Source organism: Dreissena polymorpha, chromosome 4 (assembly GCF_020536995.1).
Source record: "Dreissena polymorpha isolate Duluth1 chromosome 4, UMN_Dpol_1.0, whole genome shotgun sequence".
Taxonomy (NCBI): Eukaryota; Metazoa; Mollusca; class Bivalvia; order Myida; family Dreissenidae; genus Dreissena; species Dreissena polymorpha.
The window spans coordinates 84,821,113-84,844,737 of NC_068358.1; the positions used below are offsets into that span (position 1 = coordinate 84,821,113).

General features: G+C 34.5%; 1 protein-coding gene across 1 annotated transcript; it reads left to right on the forward strand.

The window, feature by feature from the left end:
- The first annotated feature begins 1,906 nt into the window (after positions 1 to 1,906).
- Positions 1,907 to 14,725, forward strand: LOC127877550 (ubiquitin-conjugating enzyme E2 R2-like). The gene is made up of 5 exons (XM_052423523.1): positions 1,907 to 2,227; positions 7,102 to 7,188; positions 7,646 to 7,743; positions 10,298 to 10,432; positions 10,840 to 14,725. The coding sequence occupies exons 1-5, from the start codon at positions 2,051 to 2,053 to the stop codon at positions 11,051 to 11,053; spliced, it is 711 nt and encodes a 236-aa protein (XP_052279483.1). The 5' UTR covers positions 1,907 to 2,050; the 3' UTR covers positions 11,054 to 14,725.
- The last annotated feature ends 8,900 nt before the right edge of the window (positions 14,726 to 23,625 follow it).

Sequence of the window (23,625 nt, forward strand, 5' to 3'; positions counted from 1 at the left end):
TTCTGGTCATTAGTTGCTAAGAAATAGCTCGGACAAAAATTGTGCACGGACGGACGGACACACGGACACACGCACGGACAGATGAAGCGGCGACTATGTGCTCCCCCAAATTTTTTTGGGGGAAGAATAAATATAAATATTTTAATGAACATGTATAGAATGTATACAAACAAGCAAAATATTATCCATGAATAAATAAAACCCAAAAAATATCATTTCGGTAATAAATGGTCAAAAATATTAAAGCATTTATAAAGCGTTGCATCGAAACTATTTAATCATAGCATTTTTTTTAATTCTAAATCCATAACGTAATATTGGTTTCTACTAAGATATTGCCTTAATTCAGTCCCGCCCTTGAATCCCGACAAATTCTTTATGTAAACCGTTACTATACGATTAATTGACGAAGAGCTACACACGTGTTCTGTTCTCTTTTCAAAATATTTCCGATAATTGCATGTTTAGCCACTAAATTCATTTCATGGCGTTAAAAAATAATTACGATTCTGTGAAAAAATTCCTTTAAATATTATGATTAATTATATTGTTTATACGGACAAAAGCCCATCGCGCAGCGGCAGTCGTTGACCATCGGTACATATTTTTTTTTACATAACCATATACATACCTATGCAACTTAAATTTTTCGTCCCGCATAATCTATTTTCGCGATGCTATCAATGGACATTTAAGCATCATACCAACTTCGCCATATGCTATATCATATGTAAATACATACATCTAGATACAATGTAAAAATGATGCCATTATTTTGTGGTAAATTGTACAAAATATTAATTGTTTTCTCTGCTAAAATACATGCTGCCTCTATGTGTTTATGCTGTTTCTGTTTCCCGGCCTTAGCCATATGGGTATAAGCCAGAGACGGTAGCAATTTCCCGATCTCATAAATAAGCAAATTGTACGTGTGGAAACACATCACTATCTAAAGATTAGACCTAAAACCAATAATCAAATACTTTTGGGATTCTACACCGAATGCTCATTTAGATTTGATCTTAAAAGTAAGATTGTGAATTTTGCAGAAAATCAGTGGGGATAAGAGGCACTATATGATAACCTTATTTTTGTATTTAAATGTTTCTTACCAAAATCATTTAAATTGTTCAAAATCAACCAGAGCAGGACATTTACATTACGTCTGTATCATTTATCAAATTTCATGTTTGATTTGGGTTTCCCGTTTTTAGAAGCTTTCTGCCAATCGCTGTGCATCAGACAAGCCATTCCGTGCAGAAAAAATGACAGGTTTGGTTTGCAAAAATCAACAACTGAGGTATTACTGAACCAAGAAATAAAGTAACTAGCCATGGTAAATATTATGATATTAGATCTAAAGGTTTAGACATGTAAAACGATTTTTTCATCAATCAATAATATGATTTAAATGTTTTGTTGAATTACCTTTTCATTTAAAAATATAATTTGTAGACATAATGTCCATATATTTATTTTAATGCGTGGTTATCCAATTAGCTTTGTCCGTAAAATAGGTAGCAGCTTCTGATCATATTACTTTGCATTTCCACACTTAATGTTTGAGTGGAAGCGATGTAGGGAATGCAATAACTTATATGTAACAAGCAAATGTTACATTCACGTTCTTTTTCAAGAATGGACAGAATATTTTTACTTGGCTCGAGTACAGTAAACCCAATCAGCGGCTAACGTTGCGAAATGATTTGGGACTTTTTTGACCGTTTTGAATCATGAATTAGTTAATTAATATTTCATTAAAATAAACATTAAACATATAGTAGACATATTTTTATCGGTTTTAATCGAACATTAAACACGAGAAAATCATAACATATACTAATATTTTGACGTTTTACTTTTCTCGTATTGTTTATTTTCATTTACGACATTCAATACACTATCGTCTGTGACGTCATAATTGAAATATCGCCATTATACTGCGCAGAGCAAACAAAAGAGGAACGTCTGGTTCATCTGTCAGAGTCTCGTACATTATACATTTCTTTCTTTCATTTGTCAAAAATATAGTTTCATAGACAATTTTCCAATGGCACAAAGTCCAACAAGTGGAGCCGTCAAGGCTCTACAGCTCGAATTGAAGAAAATTGTTAGCGAACCAGTTGAGGGTTTTAGAGTGAAATTACTTGACGATGAGAAGTTATTCGAATGGGAAGTAGCAATATTTGGGCCTCCTGGAACACTGTACGAGGGCGGCTACTTCAAGGTATAGCATTCCAGAATATAATTTAAAAGACAATTTACAAAGATCGTGTGTATGTTAGATGGATTTAAAAAAATTGACATTCACTTCCTTTGTTTTCTTTGTTACATATTTCCTTGTTCTTGGGAATGACATATATCAGCTGTTGTGTTTTTTGGGTATATAATTGATTGAATATTTATTGAACTTTGCTATTATTTTCAATATACTTTAAAGAAATCTAATTGTTTGTCCGAAAAAATTTGCTTAACAACAGATATTTTTATTAATCAATATAAAGTAAACATGTTATGAAAAGTACTTAATTTTTATGGGTCTTATCATGCTTATGAGCCCTTTCTAGTGTGAAACTTCAGCCCATATGACCTTGAACTCCTACAGGGCGTTCTACCAACAAAACCTAGCATCTGGTTTTGAGCCACTCAAAAAACACTTGTCTCCAGCAGGCTTTTCACATAGTTCAGCACTTCCATAAGCGGACGTCCGGGTGCAAATTACACTAAAAAACTATGCAGCGATTTTCCTCCTTCTTTATAAAGTACCGGTAAACGGCACTTTCCCAATTACGAAAAAAATACAAATTTCCCAATTTAAAAAAAAAAAAAAAAAAATATTTTTTTTTTTTTTTTAAGCAACATTTAGTTAGTTTCCCTTTGCAGCTCTATAGCTTAAACCTAGGTTTATATAATATTGACAGCTTGAAAACACTTGGTTATCAATTTTAAAGTATTTGGGAGCAAAAAATCAAATACACCAATTTCCCAATTTGAGGTTTTCACGACTCGATTTTTCCCAATTTTGAGGTTTTCACGACTCGATTTTTCCCAATTGGACCGGTACAGGTACTTTTCCCAATTGGACAAGGAAAATCGCTGCTATGTCCAGGGGTTTTTTTTAGAGAAAAAGGAAGACGCTGGGTGAAAGGGGAAAAAAGAGTACGAAAGAGACATATTAGGGGAAAAAATAAAAATTGTTCATTTCAATGTTTATAACTCATCAAAAAAGGCATGTCTCTGTCCTTTTTGTTTTTAAACACATTTAACATGTATTAAAGTCAAAGTCCATAACATAGTTGCAGGTGTAGATCTAATAATGGGAAATATTTTCAACTATATTTCTGTACTGGGGCTGGGGGGCGATGTCAATTTTGTGATTTCAATTTCATGATGAATGGGTTGACTATCTTGATCTGCTACAGTATTGGAAGGGAAAGGAGCGGCAGCTGCCGATTTTCTACTTTCACTTTCACAATGTTCGATGTTGATTACCTCAGAATCCTGCTGGGTTTTAACGGTTTTCGATGATTCTTTCTTAAAAAATGCCTCGATGCGTTCAGTATCTTCGTCAGAGCGTTTTATTTTGTTTGTGTAAGAACGCCAATTGTGAGACATTTTTGTCTGTTTTCACGTTTATATCTTGGCTTGCATATATCCGGATGAAAATTCGACTGGTTTCCGGTAATTAAATGACGAAACACCCTTCTCGCGCAAGACCGGTATCCAGTAAAATAGTCACATGATTATTACGATTAGTTGCCCAGTTTACATGACGTAATTTAAGAGCTATATTTAGAATAACTGGGATTCCCAGATTTTTTGTGTTAGTCTGGAGAGAGAGAGCGAGATCGTTGTACATGGTGCAAATTGGATAATTGTCGAATGCCCAAAGGAAAAATAAACATTTCTTTGAGAGAAAATATTATATTTTGGTGAAAAATGATATTTTTGGTGGGGAAATTGTATTTTGAGGGGAAAAATTCTGGTAGGGGAAGACGCCGAATATCAGCGTCACTTTCTTAGTAAAAAAAAAACCCTGATGTCGTACGTCGACTTTACAGATGGCAGCAGTCCCTCAGACATTGGATATTCGGCACATACACTGTTTTCTAATACTCAGCACGTACAAATCTTAACAGTAAATCTGGTTATTCACTCCGTTTACTCTGCATCGGAGCTACTACATGTACATTTCATGAATTTCTCAGCAAGACCAAAATAGATTTTTCCAACTTTCAATCAATTTCTTGTAGGTATGGCATCAGCCAATCAGCACTCAGGCAGCCTTATATATGCCGAACCCATGTGAAGGTGTTTACACTAACTGTACATGTCTCAAATCTATACTAACCTTCATTTGTATCTCAACGACTGAAGCGAAGTAGATACAGCTAAAACAACTTGTTTTTAGTTTGAGAAAAAGTTTCACTTTTTACAAAAATGCCCTTCAAATTTTTAAACCAAAAGAAAAAAGATCTTAGCTTTATCTGCACTACGAAGTTTTTATTTAGCAATCAAATATCTAGTCCATGCTTTCCCCCGGTAGTAATGATGTGACGTTGTACAAATTTGTGAATAATGAAACCTTGCAATTGCTTTTGGATAACAAATTTGATTATACACATTTAAAAATACTTACGTTACCTATGCTAATTCAAACATATACAATAAACGGAAAGAGGCTTTTTTATTCTCAGAAATTCACTTTCAGGTTTGCAACTATTTATGAAAGTAAAATTCAGTTGTTGATTGGTGGTGCTTGATGCTGGCACATCGTGTCACGTGGTTCATGCATATATAATGGGAATTTCCTGATCCCACAATTCACATCGTATATTCACTTAAATGGTTGGTGATTTTGTTTATGAAATTCTTTAACACATTTATTGTCAATATTAAACATATTTTGATTATGAACATATAAATCGTTATTATACTGGATTATGGGGTAAAAGATAAGAGTTGCAGTATGTTTGTTTTGAGAAATCAACACTTTCGGTAGCGTTGTCTTAAAAACTGAAAGAAAAGTGGAATTTTCAATTTTATGTCTGGGAAGTCCATAATTTAAGGCTTATACATTCGCCGTGGCATAATGGAATTATGGATATGGACATATATAATATATTTAATGGTGTCTGCCTAGCGACCGGGAGGTCAGCCTCAGGGGTTCAATCCCCACTCGGGAAGCGTTCTCTAGATCTTCCCCAAAGACACTAAGAACTGGTTATAGGCCCAGGAAACGGACTGAAGAGACACACACGTTGATGTCATTGATACCAGCTATTGTGTTTGTTAGGATGTATTTACTATTACATGTTGATTGAACATAAATTGGACATATTTTTTTACGTGGTTTTGCCTTTACAAGGAAGAACTTTTGAGCAGTATGTATGTACGTCTAAAACCTCAAAGCATTCAAGAAGAACTAGCATTTACCCAGGAATTCAATTGGCAATACAGCATGGTAGGCAGTTTGCACGGAAAGTGGATGTGCCCCCAGGTCTTGCGCATGTCTGTAAAAAAAATCTACATTATGTAGTTATAAATCAAAATCTTCACTTTTGAGGTGGTATAAAAACAGAACTTTTGCTTTTCTTATCTATTTATTTTTCCTCCATTTAATTCACATATTATGATAACACTCAAAATGATACAACAGACAATAAATTGCAATAGTGGATGTGAAAATAACAACATCAGCACACTTTTATGTATAATTGATTTAAAATATGATTATCCCTTACTCGAATCATGTATCCCACTTACACTTATTTTGGTATTGTAATTTTTTTTTTCTTTTAAACATACATGTAGTTATGTAACAAATGTCTTAAAAGTGAAACACCAGCTGCAAGAGCAATAGACAAAAACCTTATTATTTGATGCCGCCTTTTATTTATGGCAAGGAACCCATTGCCAAACAGTGTGAAACAAAACTAGACAAAATGCACACACATACATGTACATAACAAAGAACAAACATTAACAAAACTGGGTGGCCATCTTGGAACAGTCAATTCAAAAGCTCTTGAGGCTTAAAACAGTTTTAATGAACTCCAAACTTCAAACTTGGCTCTTAAATATACATAATTTGTAAAGCATTTAAGTGTACATAAAAATTGATCTCATATAGGGATCTAGGCAGGCTGAAAAAATGGCAGGCAAAAGACAGTGAGCACCCAAGCCATTCACATATCCCTGAACAATGATGACAAAGATGCATGCAAATGAAATCTGAGAGGGGCCTAATCATATTTCAGTTCAACATTCAATCCACATACAATTTTACCAGTTTGTGGAGATAACTAAATCATATTTTTCAAGCTACGCAATAGAAAATAAACATAATATTATCACCTTGAAATTAAGTCAGATTCTTTCTTTTGATGTCCAATGTTTCACTTTTTCTTGAGTTATTTGCCCTTTAATCTAGCTGACAAAGCAGGGGGGCTATTTTTCAGGTTTTTTGCACAGCTCAAGTTATGAGATTGTATAAAATGTAAGAACTGAAACATAATTATGACAGCGGACAATGCAATACAACACACATTTATTTGTGAGAACAGATTTTTTAAATTTCTAATTACATTTTATGTCTTCATATTTTCTATCAATAATTGCAGTTTTTCAATTAAATTGAAAAAATGCATTTTTTAAGACTTTCAATACTTGTAGTAGAATTTATTTAAATCGGCATCCTTCCAGAATATTTTTTACAGGTATCTTATAAACCTTATAAATACTGGTAATAAATAATAAGAAGTGAAGTTATGTTTTTTATTTAATAAAACCCTTAAAAAACACTCGCCTCTTTGTGAGGCTACTCTTGCTTTCCAGAGATTCCATGCATTGAAAACCTTGGGGCTTATAATAACCAGACAATACAGTATCTATTGAAGATAACTATTGTTGATTCACCACTTGCATTATTAGCAAGGACAGTAGCTGATAAAAAGTGTGCTATGTGCCTGTGCCAACATGTTTTCACATCAGACTGCATGAACCGACAGGCATTGCATTTAGTGTTGTACATATGACAAAGGGACGCAACTTAGGTAAGTTCTCCCAGCTAGATGAACTAAGAGTTACTTACCATTGCAGGCCATTATGAAGTTCCCACATGACTACCCATATGCTCCACCCAGTGTGCGATTCGTCAACAAAATGTGGCATCCAAATGTGTATGAGGTATGCATACATTTTGATTGTAAAATCTTAGCTTTGTTAAGAAAAAACTTTGGGTTGAAATGTTTTTTTTAATGATCAATAATTCAGTGGAAATTTTATCTGAAAAATTGGGAAAATGAATATTTTCATAAGTAATTAATGTCATATTAAGGCTAAATTTTATCTTCTTTCATCTCTAACTGATAAGCAGAATATTTAAAGTACATTATAGCTATTAAATGAAATCATAGTTACAAAAGTTATCATTTTAGGTACACGTAGTCTAATAGAATGTTATCAGTTTTCATGAATCTGTAAAATGTAATACGATGTTTAGTGCACCTTAGTGTAAGAACTGATAAGGGCTTATGTTTTGTCCTCCAAATCTCATTGAACTGTGGTGACATTATTACTATAGTACTCTCCTTAACCTTTTGTGTACACATCAATACTTGAAAGTTTCTATCATATGTTGCAGAATGGAGATGTGTGTATATCGATCCTGCACCCTCCAGTGGATGACCCTCAGAGCGGAGAGGAACCTTCTGAGAGATGGAACCCCACTCAGAACGTCAGGTACACTTTAACAGCTTCATTTCTGAACAGTTAGAACACTGAGTTGATTTGGTCTTGTTTAAGCTGATTTCCCTCCTTTTAGCTGATTTCCTCCTTTTTAGCTCGGCTGTTTTCGGAGAAAACCCGAGGTATTGTCATCGCCAGCACGTCGTCTGGCGTCTGCCCTCCACGTCGTGCTAAAACCTTAACATTTGCTCTAAAATCAAAGTGCTTCCACCTACAACATTGAAACTTCATATGTAGCTGCACCTTGATGAGTTCTTCACGCCACACCCATTTTTGGGTCACTAGGTCAAAGGTCAAGGTCACTGTGACCTCTAATATAAAACTTTAACATAGATGTAAATTCATCTGCAGTATCCCTACAAGGCTACATGGTGGACATGTACATAATAATTTCTCTTTTGATCTCAAACAATTATGATTCAAATTCAATGACACTTTTATTTTCAGCATTGCTCCTAGGTGGACATGCATATACTTCGTGTAGAATAATGTTTCAGGCATTTATTGCTTTTAAGAAATAATATGACGCGTTCTAATAGATTATATGTTTCTGTGTCACACAACAGGAAATAATGATTTGATTTTTATGCAAATTTATATGCAGTTTTCCTGCAGGATTTAAATAAGCATATTGTCATTATGTTGTGCTCCAGGGAATTCTTGCCCTTTTAACAATAAATTCTTATCTGCTCCATATACAATGTATCTTAAATCTTTTGAAGATTTTCATGAAATTTGGCATCAATGTTTAGGTCATTGAGACAATGCACAGAAGGAATGATAGTCATGCCTAATCAAGGTCAAATTTAAACTTGAAACTCCAAGGGTTGAGCCTCTTTTGATTCCAGTCCATACCTTTCATGACTATTGAAGAATTTTCTCGAAATTCAACCTCAATTGTTGAGGTCATTGCATGATTTGCAGAAGACTCTAGTCGGTCACGCTGGCTCAAATAAAAAGGTCAAAGAAATTTTGGTGGGGTACAGCCAGAGCTCCAGATATTTTTTCAGCCGAGGGGTATTTCACTCATTGAATTTTTCATTGATGAGTAAAATCAAAATCCAATAATTTTAGTGAGTATTTATGTTCAAAGGATTACAATTAATAATAAATTGTACATATAGTGTTAACTCGCTATAACAAGCAGTCTTGTACACAATAGAGCAATACATTTTGTTTTACACAATGATTTAACAGTTGTTCTATTGTTTTGCCTTTGGCTTATAAGCAGCCATTAATCTCTTTTTCCGTCTTGATTTGGCAAGCCACTGTTTAGCACACACTGTACAGCCACGATCAAAATCTTCTAAGCTCGGTCCACACAACTTGTTTATTATATGTGTATTTCGGCTGCCATTTAAAAAGTGCTTGAAGGAAAAAGGTTTTTCACAAGAGATGAACTGATGGCAAAAATTAAATGCTTGAAGTTGGGCGATTAGGGTTTTATCGAATGTGATGTCAAATGTTTTCAATATAAGCGTATATCAAATCTCAACAATGTAGCGGTGAGCCCGTTGTGTCAACATCGGCATTTATCGTGGACCAAAATGAAATGATACCATTCTGAGGAGTAAATTAGGTTGGAAGCCACATTCTATACATACATGTAGATGGTCATGTCACTACGTTTTTACCGGTGTGGACACAATGAAAGGAACCAGTCATGTTTACATGAATTTATATGCATGTATAAACGGCAAATATGCATTGAAATTGCACACGATGCGTAATCCGAATTAAGCCAGGAGATTTTTACTCAAGAAAATTTTAAGTCATGCGTATTTTCTATTTTTCATGTGTATTTTACGCAAATACGCATCTTATCTGGCCCGCTGGGTACAGCTGTATCTTTTACTGCCTTTTTCAAGAAGTGTTCAGTGATTTTTTTGCTTGTATTTGTTAAAGCCTGTGCCATTTGAATTGGGAAAATTAGCGCGATAAACTGAGAAATTGGGAAAATAGCGCGATAAACCATGAAATTGGGAAAATTAAGCATTATAAATATGATTATAAGTAACAGAATTAATATTGTTTTTAAGTGCATCTTCAGGGGGTTTTCTTGCCATTTTGGGAAAAGGAGTCTGGTGTAATTAGGATTTTTTTTAATCAATAAAAGTGGCATTTTTGGGAATTATTTATGGTCAAAAAGGACTAAATTAAAGATATATATTTTGTAGGAAAAAATTTAATTTTTTAAAAATTAAGTTGAGATCTAGAGTTAAGAAATCATAATTAAGTCATAAGAGATTTCTTTCATAAAAAAAATAATTGGGCTTTTTTTGGGAAATTTTGGTCAGATTTTTTGGGAAAAAACATGGAATTTTGCGATTGGGAAGCAGCCGAAAATTTGTGGTAATTTTGAGCAAAAAAATCACTGGTGTTAACTCATTAACTTGTAAAATATCACTACATGATTTATTTTCCAGCACCTTTTGTAATGGAAGGAAATTTATTAAAATGTGAACAATTAAAGGCAATCATTTACAAAGAATAACATAATTTTCATGATTTTGATTGTCTGTTAAACCCTCTTTAATACTTTTTTCAGAACTATTTTGCTCAGCATAATTTCCTTACTAAATGAACCGAACACGTTTTCACCTGCCAACGTTGATGCGTCAGTCATGTACAGGAAGTGGAAAGACTCACGGGGAAAGGACAAGGAATATGAGACTTTGATAAGGTATGCTAGGAGCCGCAATGTCTTCAGAATGATTTACAAGAAACAATGGCTAGCCTAGCTGTGACATGCATAGCAATCTTGGCTTCTTACCTCAAACTACCATTTTAAGTATTTTACATAATTTTGATTTTAAAAATGTTATCCTGTAGTAAATGACCTGATGAGTACAAATGAATAGCTTTTGTAGCCCATTGCATATGAAACAAGACATTTAAACATTCACGTGCAATGTCTTGTACATAGACATTTAATCTTTATGTTAATTGCGTCATCTTTAATATTTCTTCATGAACCATTTTTTATGAGTTAACAAAGACCTGCACAAGTGAATGCCAAGTATTGCATTTCTTTTACAAATTTGAGGACTACTCTCAAAGATAACTAATGCTTTTTTTATTGTCTCACAGAAAACAGGTGCTTCAAACTCGCGATGAAGCCGAGAAGGATGGAGTAAAGGTTCCAATGACATTGCAGGAGTACTGTGTTTCCACTGCACCGAAAAATGAACCAAATGATGTAGACTTTTGCGATTATGACTATGGTGATGATTGTGATGACGATGATGATGAGGACAACATGTATTATGATGATGATGATGACTCTGGGAACGAGGAGTCGTGATTCAACGTCATTCTAGTTCCATCATCATTTGTGAATACAGCATTCAAATTGGAATAGATGTGTTTCTTTTTACTTTTTCTTTTCTGAAGACCTTGAATGGTTTGCATTAGAAATATGCTGAATTCCAAAAGTCTTAGTCGGGTAAATGTAAGACATACAGGAGGTAGTGCAGGTAATAGGTCTTAGTAACAGACTTGAAAAATGCCTTGCTACATTTCTCATATTGTCACGTTCAAGTACAAGTTTTATTGGGCTTTGGTTTTATGCGTTAAGTTTAAAAGTATACAGACATTGTTACAAATTTTCTTTCAGGGATTAAAAATGCATTTTTTTACAGGATAAAAAGTTTCCAAACGCTTTTTAAATGACATTTAAGTTTACATAATTGAAGGGTCCTTTGTAGCTTCTTAAGCTGTAGATAAACTGTAAATTGTTTTATATTCCAGTATGTGTTGGATTATACCCAATTTATTGACACACATTGCCATTTGTTTACCCCTTGCTTGATGCTTTATACTGGATTAACCAGGTCTGTCAGCTGATTTGTAGGCGAAGTACTTTCAACAAAATTTGCGTGCATGACTTTGTTTCATATGATATAAAATTGTGAAGTGCAATTTTCACTGCTGTTGGCTAAAAATCACAAAAATAATGCCCCCTTTCAATATAGAATTTGTATGATGTGATCGTGAAGACATGCTACATATAACTAGATGTAGTGTTATTAGAAACCAGAACCTCTATTAACAGCTTAACTGATATTCATTTTCCCTTCTTTAAGTAATGACCCAGGTGCAGACTTCAAATTTGGGGAATTTTTGTTTCCTCTATGGCTAAGAAGGGCACAAATGGCAAGATGCGTTTAATTTTTGTTTAAATATTGCCATATATACATGTCATATTGGTTTATATATTCAGAAATGTAATAAGTACATATTGTGATTCGACTTCTGGAAAAGATGACTTGTCTTAAATTTTGTATAAAGAATCTCAGAAATTTTAAAAGATGTTTTTTCACTGGTGAGATTCTGCTCTAATTCTGCTCCACACAACACTCGTGAAAATAGTTACGTACAACTCATTTTTGTGTTTTTATGACTTGTTTGATTTTCACAAACAATGTCTGCAAATAGTAAGTGCATCCTTTTTCATATGATACATTTTCTGAGTCTGTCAATGTCAAGATTGTTTACCATACTTTTTGAAAGAGGAGAAAATAACTTCAACTTGAAATGGTTGTTTAAATTGTGAAACAGATTTGGAATTTTAAGAAGTTAATTTTGGGAAAATCAAAGTAGTCTTAGCTTAATGTGTTTCTTTTCGGTGAATATATTATTGCCATATTGTAATTATTGATAATGTTAAACTATTGTATTGTTTTCATTTAGTTGAGTTGTTTGAGTATTTTTTATGTTATATTTATATTTATTTTCAGTATTTATTTGTGCTTTTAATTGTGTTTGCAAGTGAATTTTCTGTTTGTTAATACCCTGTAAAACTTCATATGTTCGCTAATTGCATGCCGAGAGAACCTTTGGGTACTTAAAAGTGGTATATCTGTGGTGTTTCCCAGAAATATTGACACATATAAAACTGTTAAATATGACAACTTCATAAACAATAACATATTGGTATGAATATTACAAAAACATGTAAACAAAGCTTTAAGTACTGACCTGTGGAAATGTTCTTTGTGACCTTTGCTTGTACATCAAATTGTTTGCCAACTATTTATAGAAAGAATGCCATTGTATTCAACAAATATTACAAAAATTGCTCTTAATCTTCATTTTTACATCACATTGTAATGTCATCTCCCATGGATGTGTCCCTTTAATGCCCCAAAAACTGTCTGCATTGCTGGTGATGGATTGTACTGCTGTTCACACATTATCCAAATATTTGTAATATTTCAAGCTTTTTTTCGAATGCTAGGACATATCTAGAAAAAGGGAGATTGTTTCAAGCATGTATAATTTCAAAATAATCAAACCAAAAAACAAATCTATTTTTCATTTATATAGTACACATTTATTCATGATCTATATAGTAGAAAGTTTGGAAATGTGTGCTTTTTATTGAAACAGCTGTATGAGCTTGTAACTTTGTGTACTTGCCCTACCAAATAATAGTTTTTTATTACAGATTCCAGCAATATTTACCTGTCAGGTTTCTCAAGCAAGTGTGTTGCAATGAAAACTTGAAATCAATTGAATTTTATGTGCTCACACTTTTGAATCTTTACTGCTGTGAAACACTATATTATCATTTAATGTTTATTTGGAATTAGACATCAAACTCAGAATGGACGTCATTTTGGTTATTTTCTCACACAAAATTGTGTTCATTTCATGTTCTGTATGTATGTATGCTTGACATATTATGTATATGCTTTAGTTCTAGTATGACTGTTTTTCTTTACTTATTGTAAATCTTTGAAACTGTATTTTTAAACTGTGTTCAAACGTGCATAGAATTGGTTTCATTTTTATTGATTTCTTTTTTAATCCATACAAGCATATACAATTTTTGGGTAAAAGCAGTTAATTACGCAATTCTGTATTCAGGTGGCTATTTTACTTAAATTTGTCAACATAAATAAATACAACAGGTACAATTGCATATACATATATTATTGTTGAATACACATATTTTATTTTTTGCTTTATGTATTATTCCAATTCCACATAATACATTGGTTTATGTGATATGTAATAATTAACAACCACAAAAACGCTGTGTGTCCGTGTGCATAATGTATGACATGTATTTGTTATTAAGTCAGTCATTTTGCATTTACCTGACACATTACAAAGCTCAATACTGTCCATTCTCAGTTGCAATCCTATCCATCTACCTTATACAGAGCAGGCCTTTATTTCTCCTCTTGTCAGCTGATTTCCACCTGAGTGTCAATTTTGATTCACCTACACTGCTTATATGTAGCTTTAATAGATGTGCATCGCTGTAACCCACTTAATTCAAGTAAGCCATGCTTCTTGATTGACAATTGGATATTTGGCTAGCAAAGAATGAGAATTTGATTTTTTTTGTCCATTTATGCTGGAAAATTGAAATTCGCGTTTTCAAAGCAGCTACAGTGCAGTGGAGTTTTTGTCATATTTTCCATAATCAATTTAAATGTCCTTTGCTGATAAGACTTTTAACGGGCATATAAACGTGCAGTTTAAATTCATTGTAACTATTTGGCAATAAATATTTATATTTATTATGAAAACAAAGTTTTGTCCCTGGTTTTATGATGTATTGACAACGGAATATATACCGTAAGTTGTGGCGATGATAGATGGTTTAAATAATGACGACATTTGGTCGACTCCGTAAGGAGGGTGGGTGGGTTATTTTCCTCACCAAGGTATTTCCAATGTCATCATCCTGAAAGAAAAGATGTTTAAAACTTTAAAATCTGAATTTATTAACTTGATTATTTAAAATCAGAACAACTCGAAACTGCAGTTGTAAAAATGTTTTCATTTTGTTTATTATTTGCTGGTATGAATGTGTACGTTTTAAAAGTTATTTGTGTAAGTGAGAAGACATAATGTATTGATAGTCGTTTTGCACCTTAAATGTTGCATGTCTAACTCTGTGTTGACGGTTTTAACTGTGCAGAAATTACACTGAAATACAATTAAATTGTATCGAAAGTTGGGCACATTTTCCTGTATTTCTTTTCCCCACATTGGTCATTCAATCAGAATCGTAATGGTGGTCCGGAAATGTACCTGCACATTTTGGGCAAAAATTGAACTATGTCGCACCCACATTTCTTTCTGTATCATCAAGTACACATTCAGGTCATTTAACTCTTTTCAGTGCGGGAACCGAATTTTAAAGGCCTTTGCAAACAGTTTGGATCCAGATGAGACGCCACAGAACGTGGCGTCTCATCTGGATCCAAACTGTTTGCTATTCTGATAGTATTCTTTGAAAAAAAATGAAGAAAATGCTTATTTTACAAATTCAGCAGACGACATTTTAGCAGACGACAAATTTCCCAGCATGCAAAGGGTTAACTGTGAACGTTTGAACAAAATCAGCCCAGTATCCTAAGAGGTGTTGAAAACTGAATATTATATGATAAAAAAGCAGACACACCGGCCATATTTTGCCACAAGTGGTCAGCAAAAATACCTTTCTGTATTATCATCTACAATTTTGAAGTCATTCACCTGTGAACGTGTGAGGGAGATCCACTAAAAGTCTGAAAACAAGCTTTCGGGACGTGAGAAAAAACTAGAACAAAGGACCATAAATCTGCCAAAATGTGGCATGGCCAAAATCCTTTCTTTGCGATAAATACACAAAGGCCATCGTGAAAACTTAAGCAAGATCCACCTAGTAGCAGGGACGAACGACAATACGGACACGTGCAATTCTTTTTACCTTCCACTTCGTCGGGGGTATGATACCTTAATGTTTATACCCACATTCTTCATGGTAATGCAACCTAAGGAAAGCGTTTTTTCGACCTTGGTAGGTCACACCGCCATTATAAATCGTCCGGAAAAAGGCAGTTAAAGCCATTTAATTTCATCTTTTGTTCATTTTTTTTTTGTAAAATTCAAAAGGAGTGTGATTTTGGTATTATTATATGGTCTTTTGAATAAGCATGTGAAGAACTTTTATTTTACTTAAAATGGTCTTTAATTGGCTAAATTTCTGGCGCTTGAGGGGGGGGGGGGGGGCTCCCATGCCCTCCCCAAACCAGCGCTTTTCCTGGACCGACTGTTAAATAACAGTGCCATTCTTAGTGATATTTTTGAACACCTTCGAAAAAGTGATCTTTTTTTTAATTGAAAAATGTTTATTGGTCCGTCAGATGGTCGGTCTGTCCTGAGATCTTTACGTTTCTGCATGATATATGGAGAATGTTTTGGCAAACGATCATGTAAGTTGATATGCTATATACTGGAGGGGGAAGGAGAAATTCTCAAATTTGATGTCAATCTGTCAGAAGTTTCATAGAGACATGTAGCATAGAGATTTACGGTGAGTTATCACCTGAACATTTATACATAATTGACGGCGCTTTGACATACGATCACCCAATATCATATGCTGGATAATCGGGAGCATTGTAAGACGTCTTACAACGTTATTGTCAAAAAGTCATAGTACAAGGTCACGGGGGCTTGCACCAGATAACTTTTTTTCTACTCTCTTAGTCCTCTTCGCCCCTGTCGGAGCATAGGGCCCGTAAATCCTCATGTTGTGTTGCTGTGGTTCGGGTTTCTGTAGCGTAGTTTGTTTTCCATGGTCGGGGTGCTGGCCCTGCGCACAACCCTAGCCCTTTTTTCATCCGGGCTTGGGACCGGCATTGGCGGAGTTCCCATACCGTTTTGTCTCTGCAAGATATTCAGAGAACGCTTGGGCCTTCATATCTGTGTGCACGTTAAGCAGTCAAGGGTATGCTGGTCTTAACCCATTTATGCCTGGTGGACTCTCCCATCCTTCTTAATTGGATCAATTTATTTCCAAAATTAGGGATTTCTAGTATATTTATTTCTATATTTAGATTATTTCTTACAGAAATTCCATTAAGCAAACAGCGCAGACCCAAATGAGACGCCGCATCATGCGGCGTCTCATCTGGGTCTACGCTGTTTGCCAAGTCTTTTTTTCTAGACGCTAGGCATAAATGGGATAATACAAGAAATACCCCTATTGCATTTGAAATAAAGTGATCATAGGTGAAGGTGTACGATATTAACGTATTTTAACAATTGTCCGCATATCGATCGACTGTTAGTCGTGGTTTGTTTAACAGACGTGTCTTGTTATACTAGTAATGAATCTGTGTACATGCTTTTAAGTCTTTAAATGTATGTTTAGTATTGTTTTACATCGCCTACATATCTTGAATGAATGGAACGACATTACGATTTAAATTGGTGTAAGTCGAACAAAAACACGACTTGTATCATTTATTGCATCAATAACTCGTATGAACAACAAAACTGAAAAAATAATGTTTCCCTTAGACGGTATACGTCGGTATTAAGCGTCGCACCGGATGTAATAAACGGTACCGTTGGTCAACGTGCTTAATTTGGAAACCTTTAAAACCGCGATCTATATCCCGTAAAATCGTAGATTTTGTCAAGTATGCTGCAAAACTATTCATTGAGATAATGTTATGCCTTAGAACGCGATTCCTTTTAGCAGAATAAAAAAAAAAACACTAAAATCGAGTTTTTTTGCGCATAAGAAATTATTTTTTTATCGCCGAAAAACTTCAGACATATCGTGAACACCATGTAAATATGATATGTAAAACGTTTTCTGACAAAACAATAAACAAAATCTTAGGAACGACAATAAGATGCGCTTTAATGAAGTTCGTTGTCTGTTGACAACATTTGAGTCGCGTTCTGAGAAAACTATGCATAATGCATGTGCGTAAAGTGTAGTCCCAGATTTGCCTGTGCAGTCCGCACAGGCTAATCAGGGACGACACTTTTCGCTTTTTCGTTTTAATGAAGTCTCTTAATAACCAAAATCAAATTAAGGCGGAAAGTGTCGTCCATGATTAGCCTGTGCGGACTGCACAGGCTAATTTAGGACGACACTTTACGCACATGCATTATGCCCAGTTTTCTCAGAACGCGACTAATTTATTTTGTGTATTCGAAGAGCGACGTACGCGTTGTTTTTACAATCGCACAGTTAATAGATCTCGGAAAGTCAGGGTGTGTTCGCGCGTGCGTGCGCAAAATTTGCGGTATGTCAAACATTTGTAAGGTGGTGGATGCAAACGTGTTGAAATGTTTGTTAATTATTTAAAAACACAAAGTGAAAAGTTCGAAAAAACTTTTTAAATAGATACCGGTTTGACGATTAGTTTGGCTCGACTTTTCACAGATTAGTCCGAACTATGTAATTCCTACACATTTCGGTGCCGGTGTCCGCGTAATGGTTGAGGTAAACGTGTGCCATCTTTATTTCACTGTGTCTACTGTAGGCATTTAACTGAAACTTCACGTATGGGTCATTGAGTGAGGTCACTGACCAAGTTCCACAAGTCTTACCAGCAATTTAGCAGAATTATGCCCCTTTTTGGACATATGAAAAAGGTAAACATGCAACATCTCAATATCAATGTTCCTACAGCACGTATTCAATGGAAACTTTACACTTGTGTTAGGGATCATCGTTTGAGGTCATTGGCCAAGTTCCATAATTCTGACCTTCAATTTGCGATTGCAATGTCCCTTGTCAGCTTACCGCAGCACGAAGTTTTCATGGTGGACTATTGTGGTAGGTGGACGTCTGGCTACCGTCGTCAATAACTTGCGTCAAACGACATCTCTTAAACCGCTATATACTGATTTTCATAAACATTCCTCGAGTGATCCTTGCTTGACAATGTTTCAAAGTTGTTAAAATCGGTCCGGGGTGCTGCATGTGTAGGTCACCAGAGCTTAAATAGATTTTAATAGTGAAACTTAACAAATATCATCTTACACGGCAAACAATTGAACTCCAGAAACTGTATCAGGAGAGAAATTATTGTTCTTATCTACTTCTTTTAAAATTGAAAATCAGTTCAACAGGTAAAATGATTAAAACTGGGATCATGGCCATGAAAAGGTCAATACAAGTAATCAGACAAGTCAAACCTTACACTACTCCAATATTAATCTAAGATCCAACGCGCGTCTGAAACGATTTTAATCAAATATCATAAAGACTTTTTCAAATCATACCCCTAACCTTCTACGCCGAATGGGTTACCGGATTTAAACATACGTTTATAGTAAATACGTTAAAAATCTTATCAGAAACCGCAAGGATAAGGGATAAAATATTTGATGTACCACATCGTATAGTGGTCCTCTGTAAACTGTGTTAATGTTATATCATACCGCTGGGGGTAAAATTTGACCACGCCCCAGGCATCACCTGTTTTATTTTAATACTTATGCTATTAAATAACTAAACAATATCGGAAACCCCAAGTCCCAGAACTAAGATCCTGTACAAAGTTTATTTAAATCATGACACTGGGATAAAAACTTACCACGCCCTAGCGATCACGTAATTTATAAAGACATATTTACTAATTGATTTTAAAATCTGAATGAACGAGCATTCAATCCGGGTATTCCGAGCGCTGCTCCAATGTTAACCGCCCATGTCCATTGAGTAATTTATTATTCGGCCAATGTACGTCTTATCTGCACAAATGAACATCTGCTATGACTAAGTAACTTCATAATGACATATTTAAGGGGCCTTTTCACAGATTTGGGGTTGTTTTGAAGTTTGTCATTAAATGCTTTATATTGATAAAATTAAACATTGGATGAACAAAGCTCCAGTAAAAAAAAAATCAAGAATAAAATTTAAAAAAGAAAGAAAAAAAGGTAACCTTCAGCAGGACTCGAACCACTGACTCCTGGAGTAAAAAATCTGCGCATTAGACCACTCGGCCATCCTTCCTTACGCAATGAAAAATGTATTTTATATTTCATATAAGCGATCCTCTTAGTTTCACAAACTATAACGACAACAACAGAACTCTCCAAATTATTCAATCGTTTTGCGTTGCAACGCTTTATAATTTTCAGGTTTTTAAATCGTCCAAAGATGCGGAATCCGGATAGTGCCATCTATAATCTCGCACTTCTTTCATCAAGGGCGACACTAGACACACGAAGCGACACTTGATCTTTTTCTTGACAGTCGCGGCGATACTTGATCTTTTTCTTGACAGTCGCGGCGATACTTGATCTTTTTATTGACAGTCGCAGCGACGCACGATATATTTAACACGATATATCGCCCTTCTGTAAGTAGCCCAAAAGGCGATATATCGTGCTAAATATATCGTGCGTCGCCGCGTCAAGAAAAAGATCAAGTTTCGCCGCGACTGTCAAGAAGAAAAATATCAAGTATCGCCGCGACTGTCAAGAAAAAGATCAAGTATCGCTTCGTGTGTCTAGTGTCGCGTTCAAAAGGCGACACTAGACACACGAAGCGATACTTGATCTTTTTCTTGACAGTCGCAGCGACGCACGATATTTTATTTTTCAAATATCGCCCATATTATCCGAATCTCGTGTATCGCGAGCTAGTTTCAGACCGCGACACTAGACACACGAAGCGATACTCGATATTTTTCTTGACAATCGCTTTCAGATATCGCTGTAATAATATCGCCTGTCCCACGGGTATTGGGCGTGTGGCCAAGGCACTTTAACACGATCAATATGTCATAAAACAACTTTTTTTCATAAAAAAAAATAAATAAAAAATGCTGATATAGTATATATAAAAATGTTTATGTAGTTGAATTTCCTGTGTCAAGAGATACCTACCTTGTTTATATATATTATATCAGAATTTTTATTTATTTTCTTTTTATTAAAAATGTTGTTTTATGACATATTGATAGTGTTAAAGTGACTTGGCCACGCGCCCAATACCTATGGCTTGACCACTGTCAGGTTTTTTAAAAGGTGTTACAGTAATTTTCAAACATTTATTATTAATACTGCTGCCATCGACTCACTTATACAAGATTATTCTAGCATTATTAAACCGAGTACAGATTTATTTATTTTCATAATAATTTTGATATATATTGACAACGATATATGTTTTAAACTATTCAGAAATTTGAACAATGGAGTAAAATTTATATCAATTTTAAGATAATATATCATTATAATCTGTATCACTTCCAATAGGATTGCAGATTTATAGATAACGTTTAACTTCAAGTAAGACATCAATATAAAACCAGAAGATTTCTTTTCAGTACATGTGTAATCATCATTTATAGGTTATCCAGATTATTGACGAGCAACATTAATGTCCAGTCTATTGATACATTAATTAGACGGTATTTTTGTTGCTGGTATTGTTTTACCTTTTAAATACCTTTTATGATGCTTTATCAAATAAATTATCGGCATAAATAAAACTGCATACAGTGCAAACAACAATTTTATAATATTCATATTGGCTAACAAAAACGCTTTTGAAGGGCGAAAACGTTTGTTTCATATTGCTTAACAGGGTTCCAGATATAATATAAATGTCTATTATATAATTATATTCAGATAAAGTTCACACTGTTACTTTTGTGCATGTCAAATATGAATTTTTAAAATGCACGCAATGCACGTTGAACCGTAGAATAAAACAACTAATAACTTAACCTTGGAAACTCTGTCTTATATTCAAAATCGTTATTCCAAGCTATTTTCCTACATCAAATATACGTGTATATAAAATATTTATGTAATATTAAATATTTATTTATGGCCAGATTGAAGTAAAAGAAGTGAATAGCTTGCTATATCAATCATATACATTTTAATTGCTGATCAGAAATAAACATAAAAAATACTATTATATCAACATATATATACATACGACATGATGTACATGCTTGATGACATGAAAATATCCCCTTTTTGTCTCCCATGATTTTTTTGAAAACCTGACAGTGGACAGGCGATATTATTACATCGATATTTGAACGTGACTGTCAAGAAAAATATCGAGTATCGCTTGGTGTGTCTAGTGTCGCGGTCTGAAATTAGACCGCGATACACGAGATTCGGATAATATGGGCGATATTTGAAAAATAAAATATCGTGCGTCGCCGCGACTGTCAAGAAAAAGATCAAGTATCGCTATGTGTGTCTAGTGTCGCCCTTCGAACGCGATATTATTACATCGATATTTGAACGCGACTGTCAAGAAAAATATCGAGTATCGCTTCGTGTGTCTAGTGTCGCGGTCTGAAATTAGACCGCGATACACGAGATTCGGATAATATGGGCGATAATTGAAAAAAATAAATATCGTGCGTCGCTGCGACTGTCAAGAAAAAGATCAAGTATCGCCGCGACTGTCAAGAAAAAGATCAAGTATCGCCGCGACTGTGAAGAAAAAGATCAAGTTTCGCCGCGACTGTCAAGAAAAAGCATCGCTTCGTGTGTCTAGTGTCGCCCTTGATGAAATAAGTGCGAGATTATAGATGACACTATCCGGATTCCGTTATATAAAGGCTATTTTACAGCATGGTAAATGTTCAGTATTACGGTTTCCTCACAAATATCATAACGTAAACGAAAATTTGCGAATATGAAACAACTTTTTTTCAATTTTGTCAATTTACCAAAACGTGAAAAAAAACTTTAACCAGCGTGGCGCTCACACTAGTTAATTAAACTTGATTTCTTAACATAAAGTATTTTACTGAGCGTCACTTTTAAAAAACAAACAAACGAAGACATAGGTTTTGATAATGCGATAGCATGGTTATATGTCAGTGAGAATATATTGTATTTATTACCGGTAGATATAAAATGAAAAACGTATTTTCGGATACATGTATTGGGTCTGCAAACGAAACTTTCAGTTTGATGTTTAGGTTGCAGGTTTGATAATCTCACGTGCCGATTAAATAAATTATTATACATTTGAATCTTTTCAGGGCATTCTAATATATGGTCGCTTACAATCAGTCTAACACGATGGTTCGTGTTAAATACAATGAACTCAGGAGGAGCACTAAACCCTTTGCATGCTGGGAAATTTGTCGTCTGCTAAAATGTCGTCTGCTGAATTTCTTAAATTAGCATTTTCTTCGATTGTTTCAAAGAATACTATCAGAATAGCAAACAGTTTGGATCCTGATGAGACGCCACGTTCTGTGGCGTCTCATCTGGATCCAAACTGTTTGCAAAGGTCTTCAAAATTCTGTTCCAGCACTGAAAGAGTTAAACTAAAGGGACTATGTGTGTTCGTTGCTGTTCGTTCACATGGAGAAATACACGAATCTTCAACATGCAGGCAATACATCTTACAAGTAGCGCATGGTTTTAATGAGTAACCAATTCTTATACAAAGGCACTCTACAAACACACAGCGAAACATGAATACTATTGGGATAATTACCACAATGCAAACCATTATGGGGCATTTCAGAAGCCTTTAAACTATGTGTCTTGTTTTTGTATGCTTTATAGTATCGGCATCAGTAAGTATAGGACAAAGAAACTCCACAGGCCCCTTTAGGACAGAAATTCTTGTTAAACTCTGATCGTCTCTTCTAGTGACGAATTGCAATTACACCCATGAAAATCATACCACAAAAGATTTACATACGCATATTTACATTTGGAAAATAGCCACATTAAGGTTTATGAGTGATGTTTTATAATTTTGCCTTATTAAAGTGTTGACAATTATCCGAGAAGAAAATCTTGATATCATTACCATTACTAGGGAAAACGTAAACAAATAATTTGATAAGAATTTAATGGCTTATCACATGTATTATTGAAAATCACCAACAGGATTGAAGAAAAATACCGCGGTAGCAGCACATTTTAAAACTACCACTAGCAACAAATTAAAATACTACCATTAAAGCTCACAATGACGCTAATAATAAATAAATAAATAATACATTTCGTATTTGTATTTATTGTCTTAACAAGTGATAATTAAGTTGAGATGAATTAACGCTAGTCTCGTTACTGATAAACTGCAATCCTATTCACACTACTTATTACTTGATACTGCAT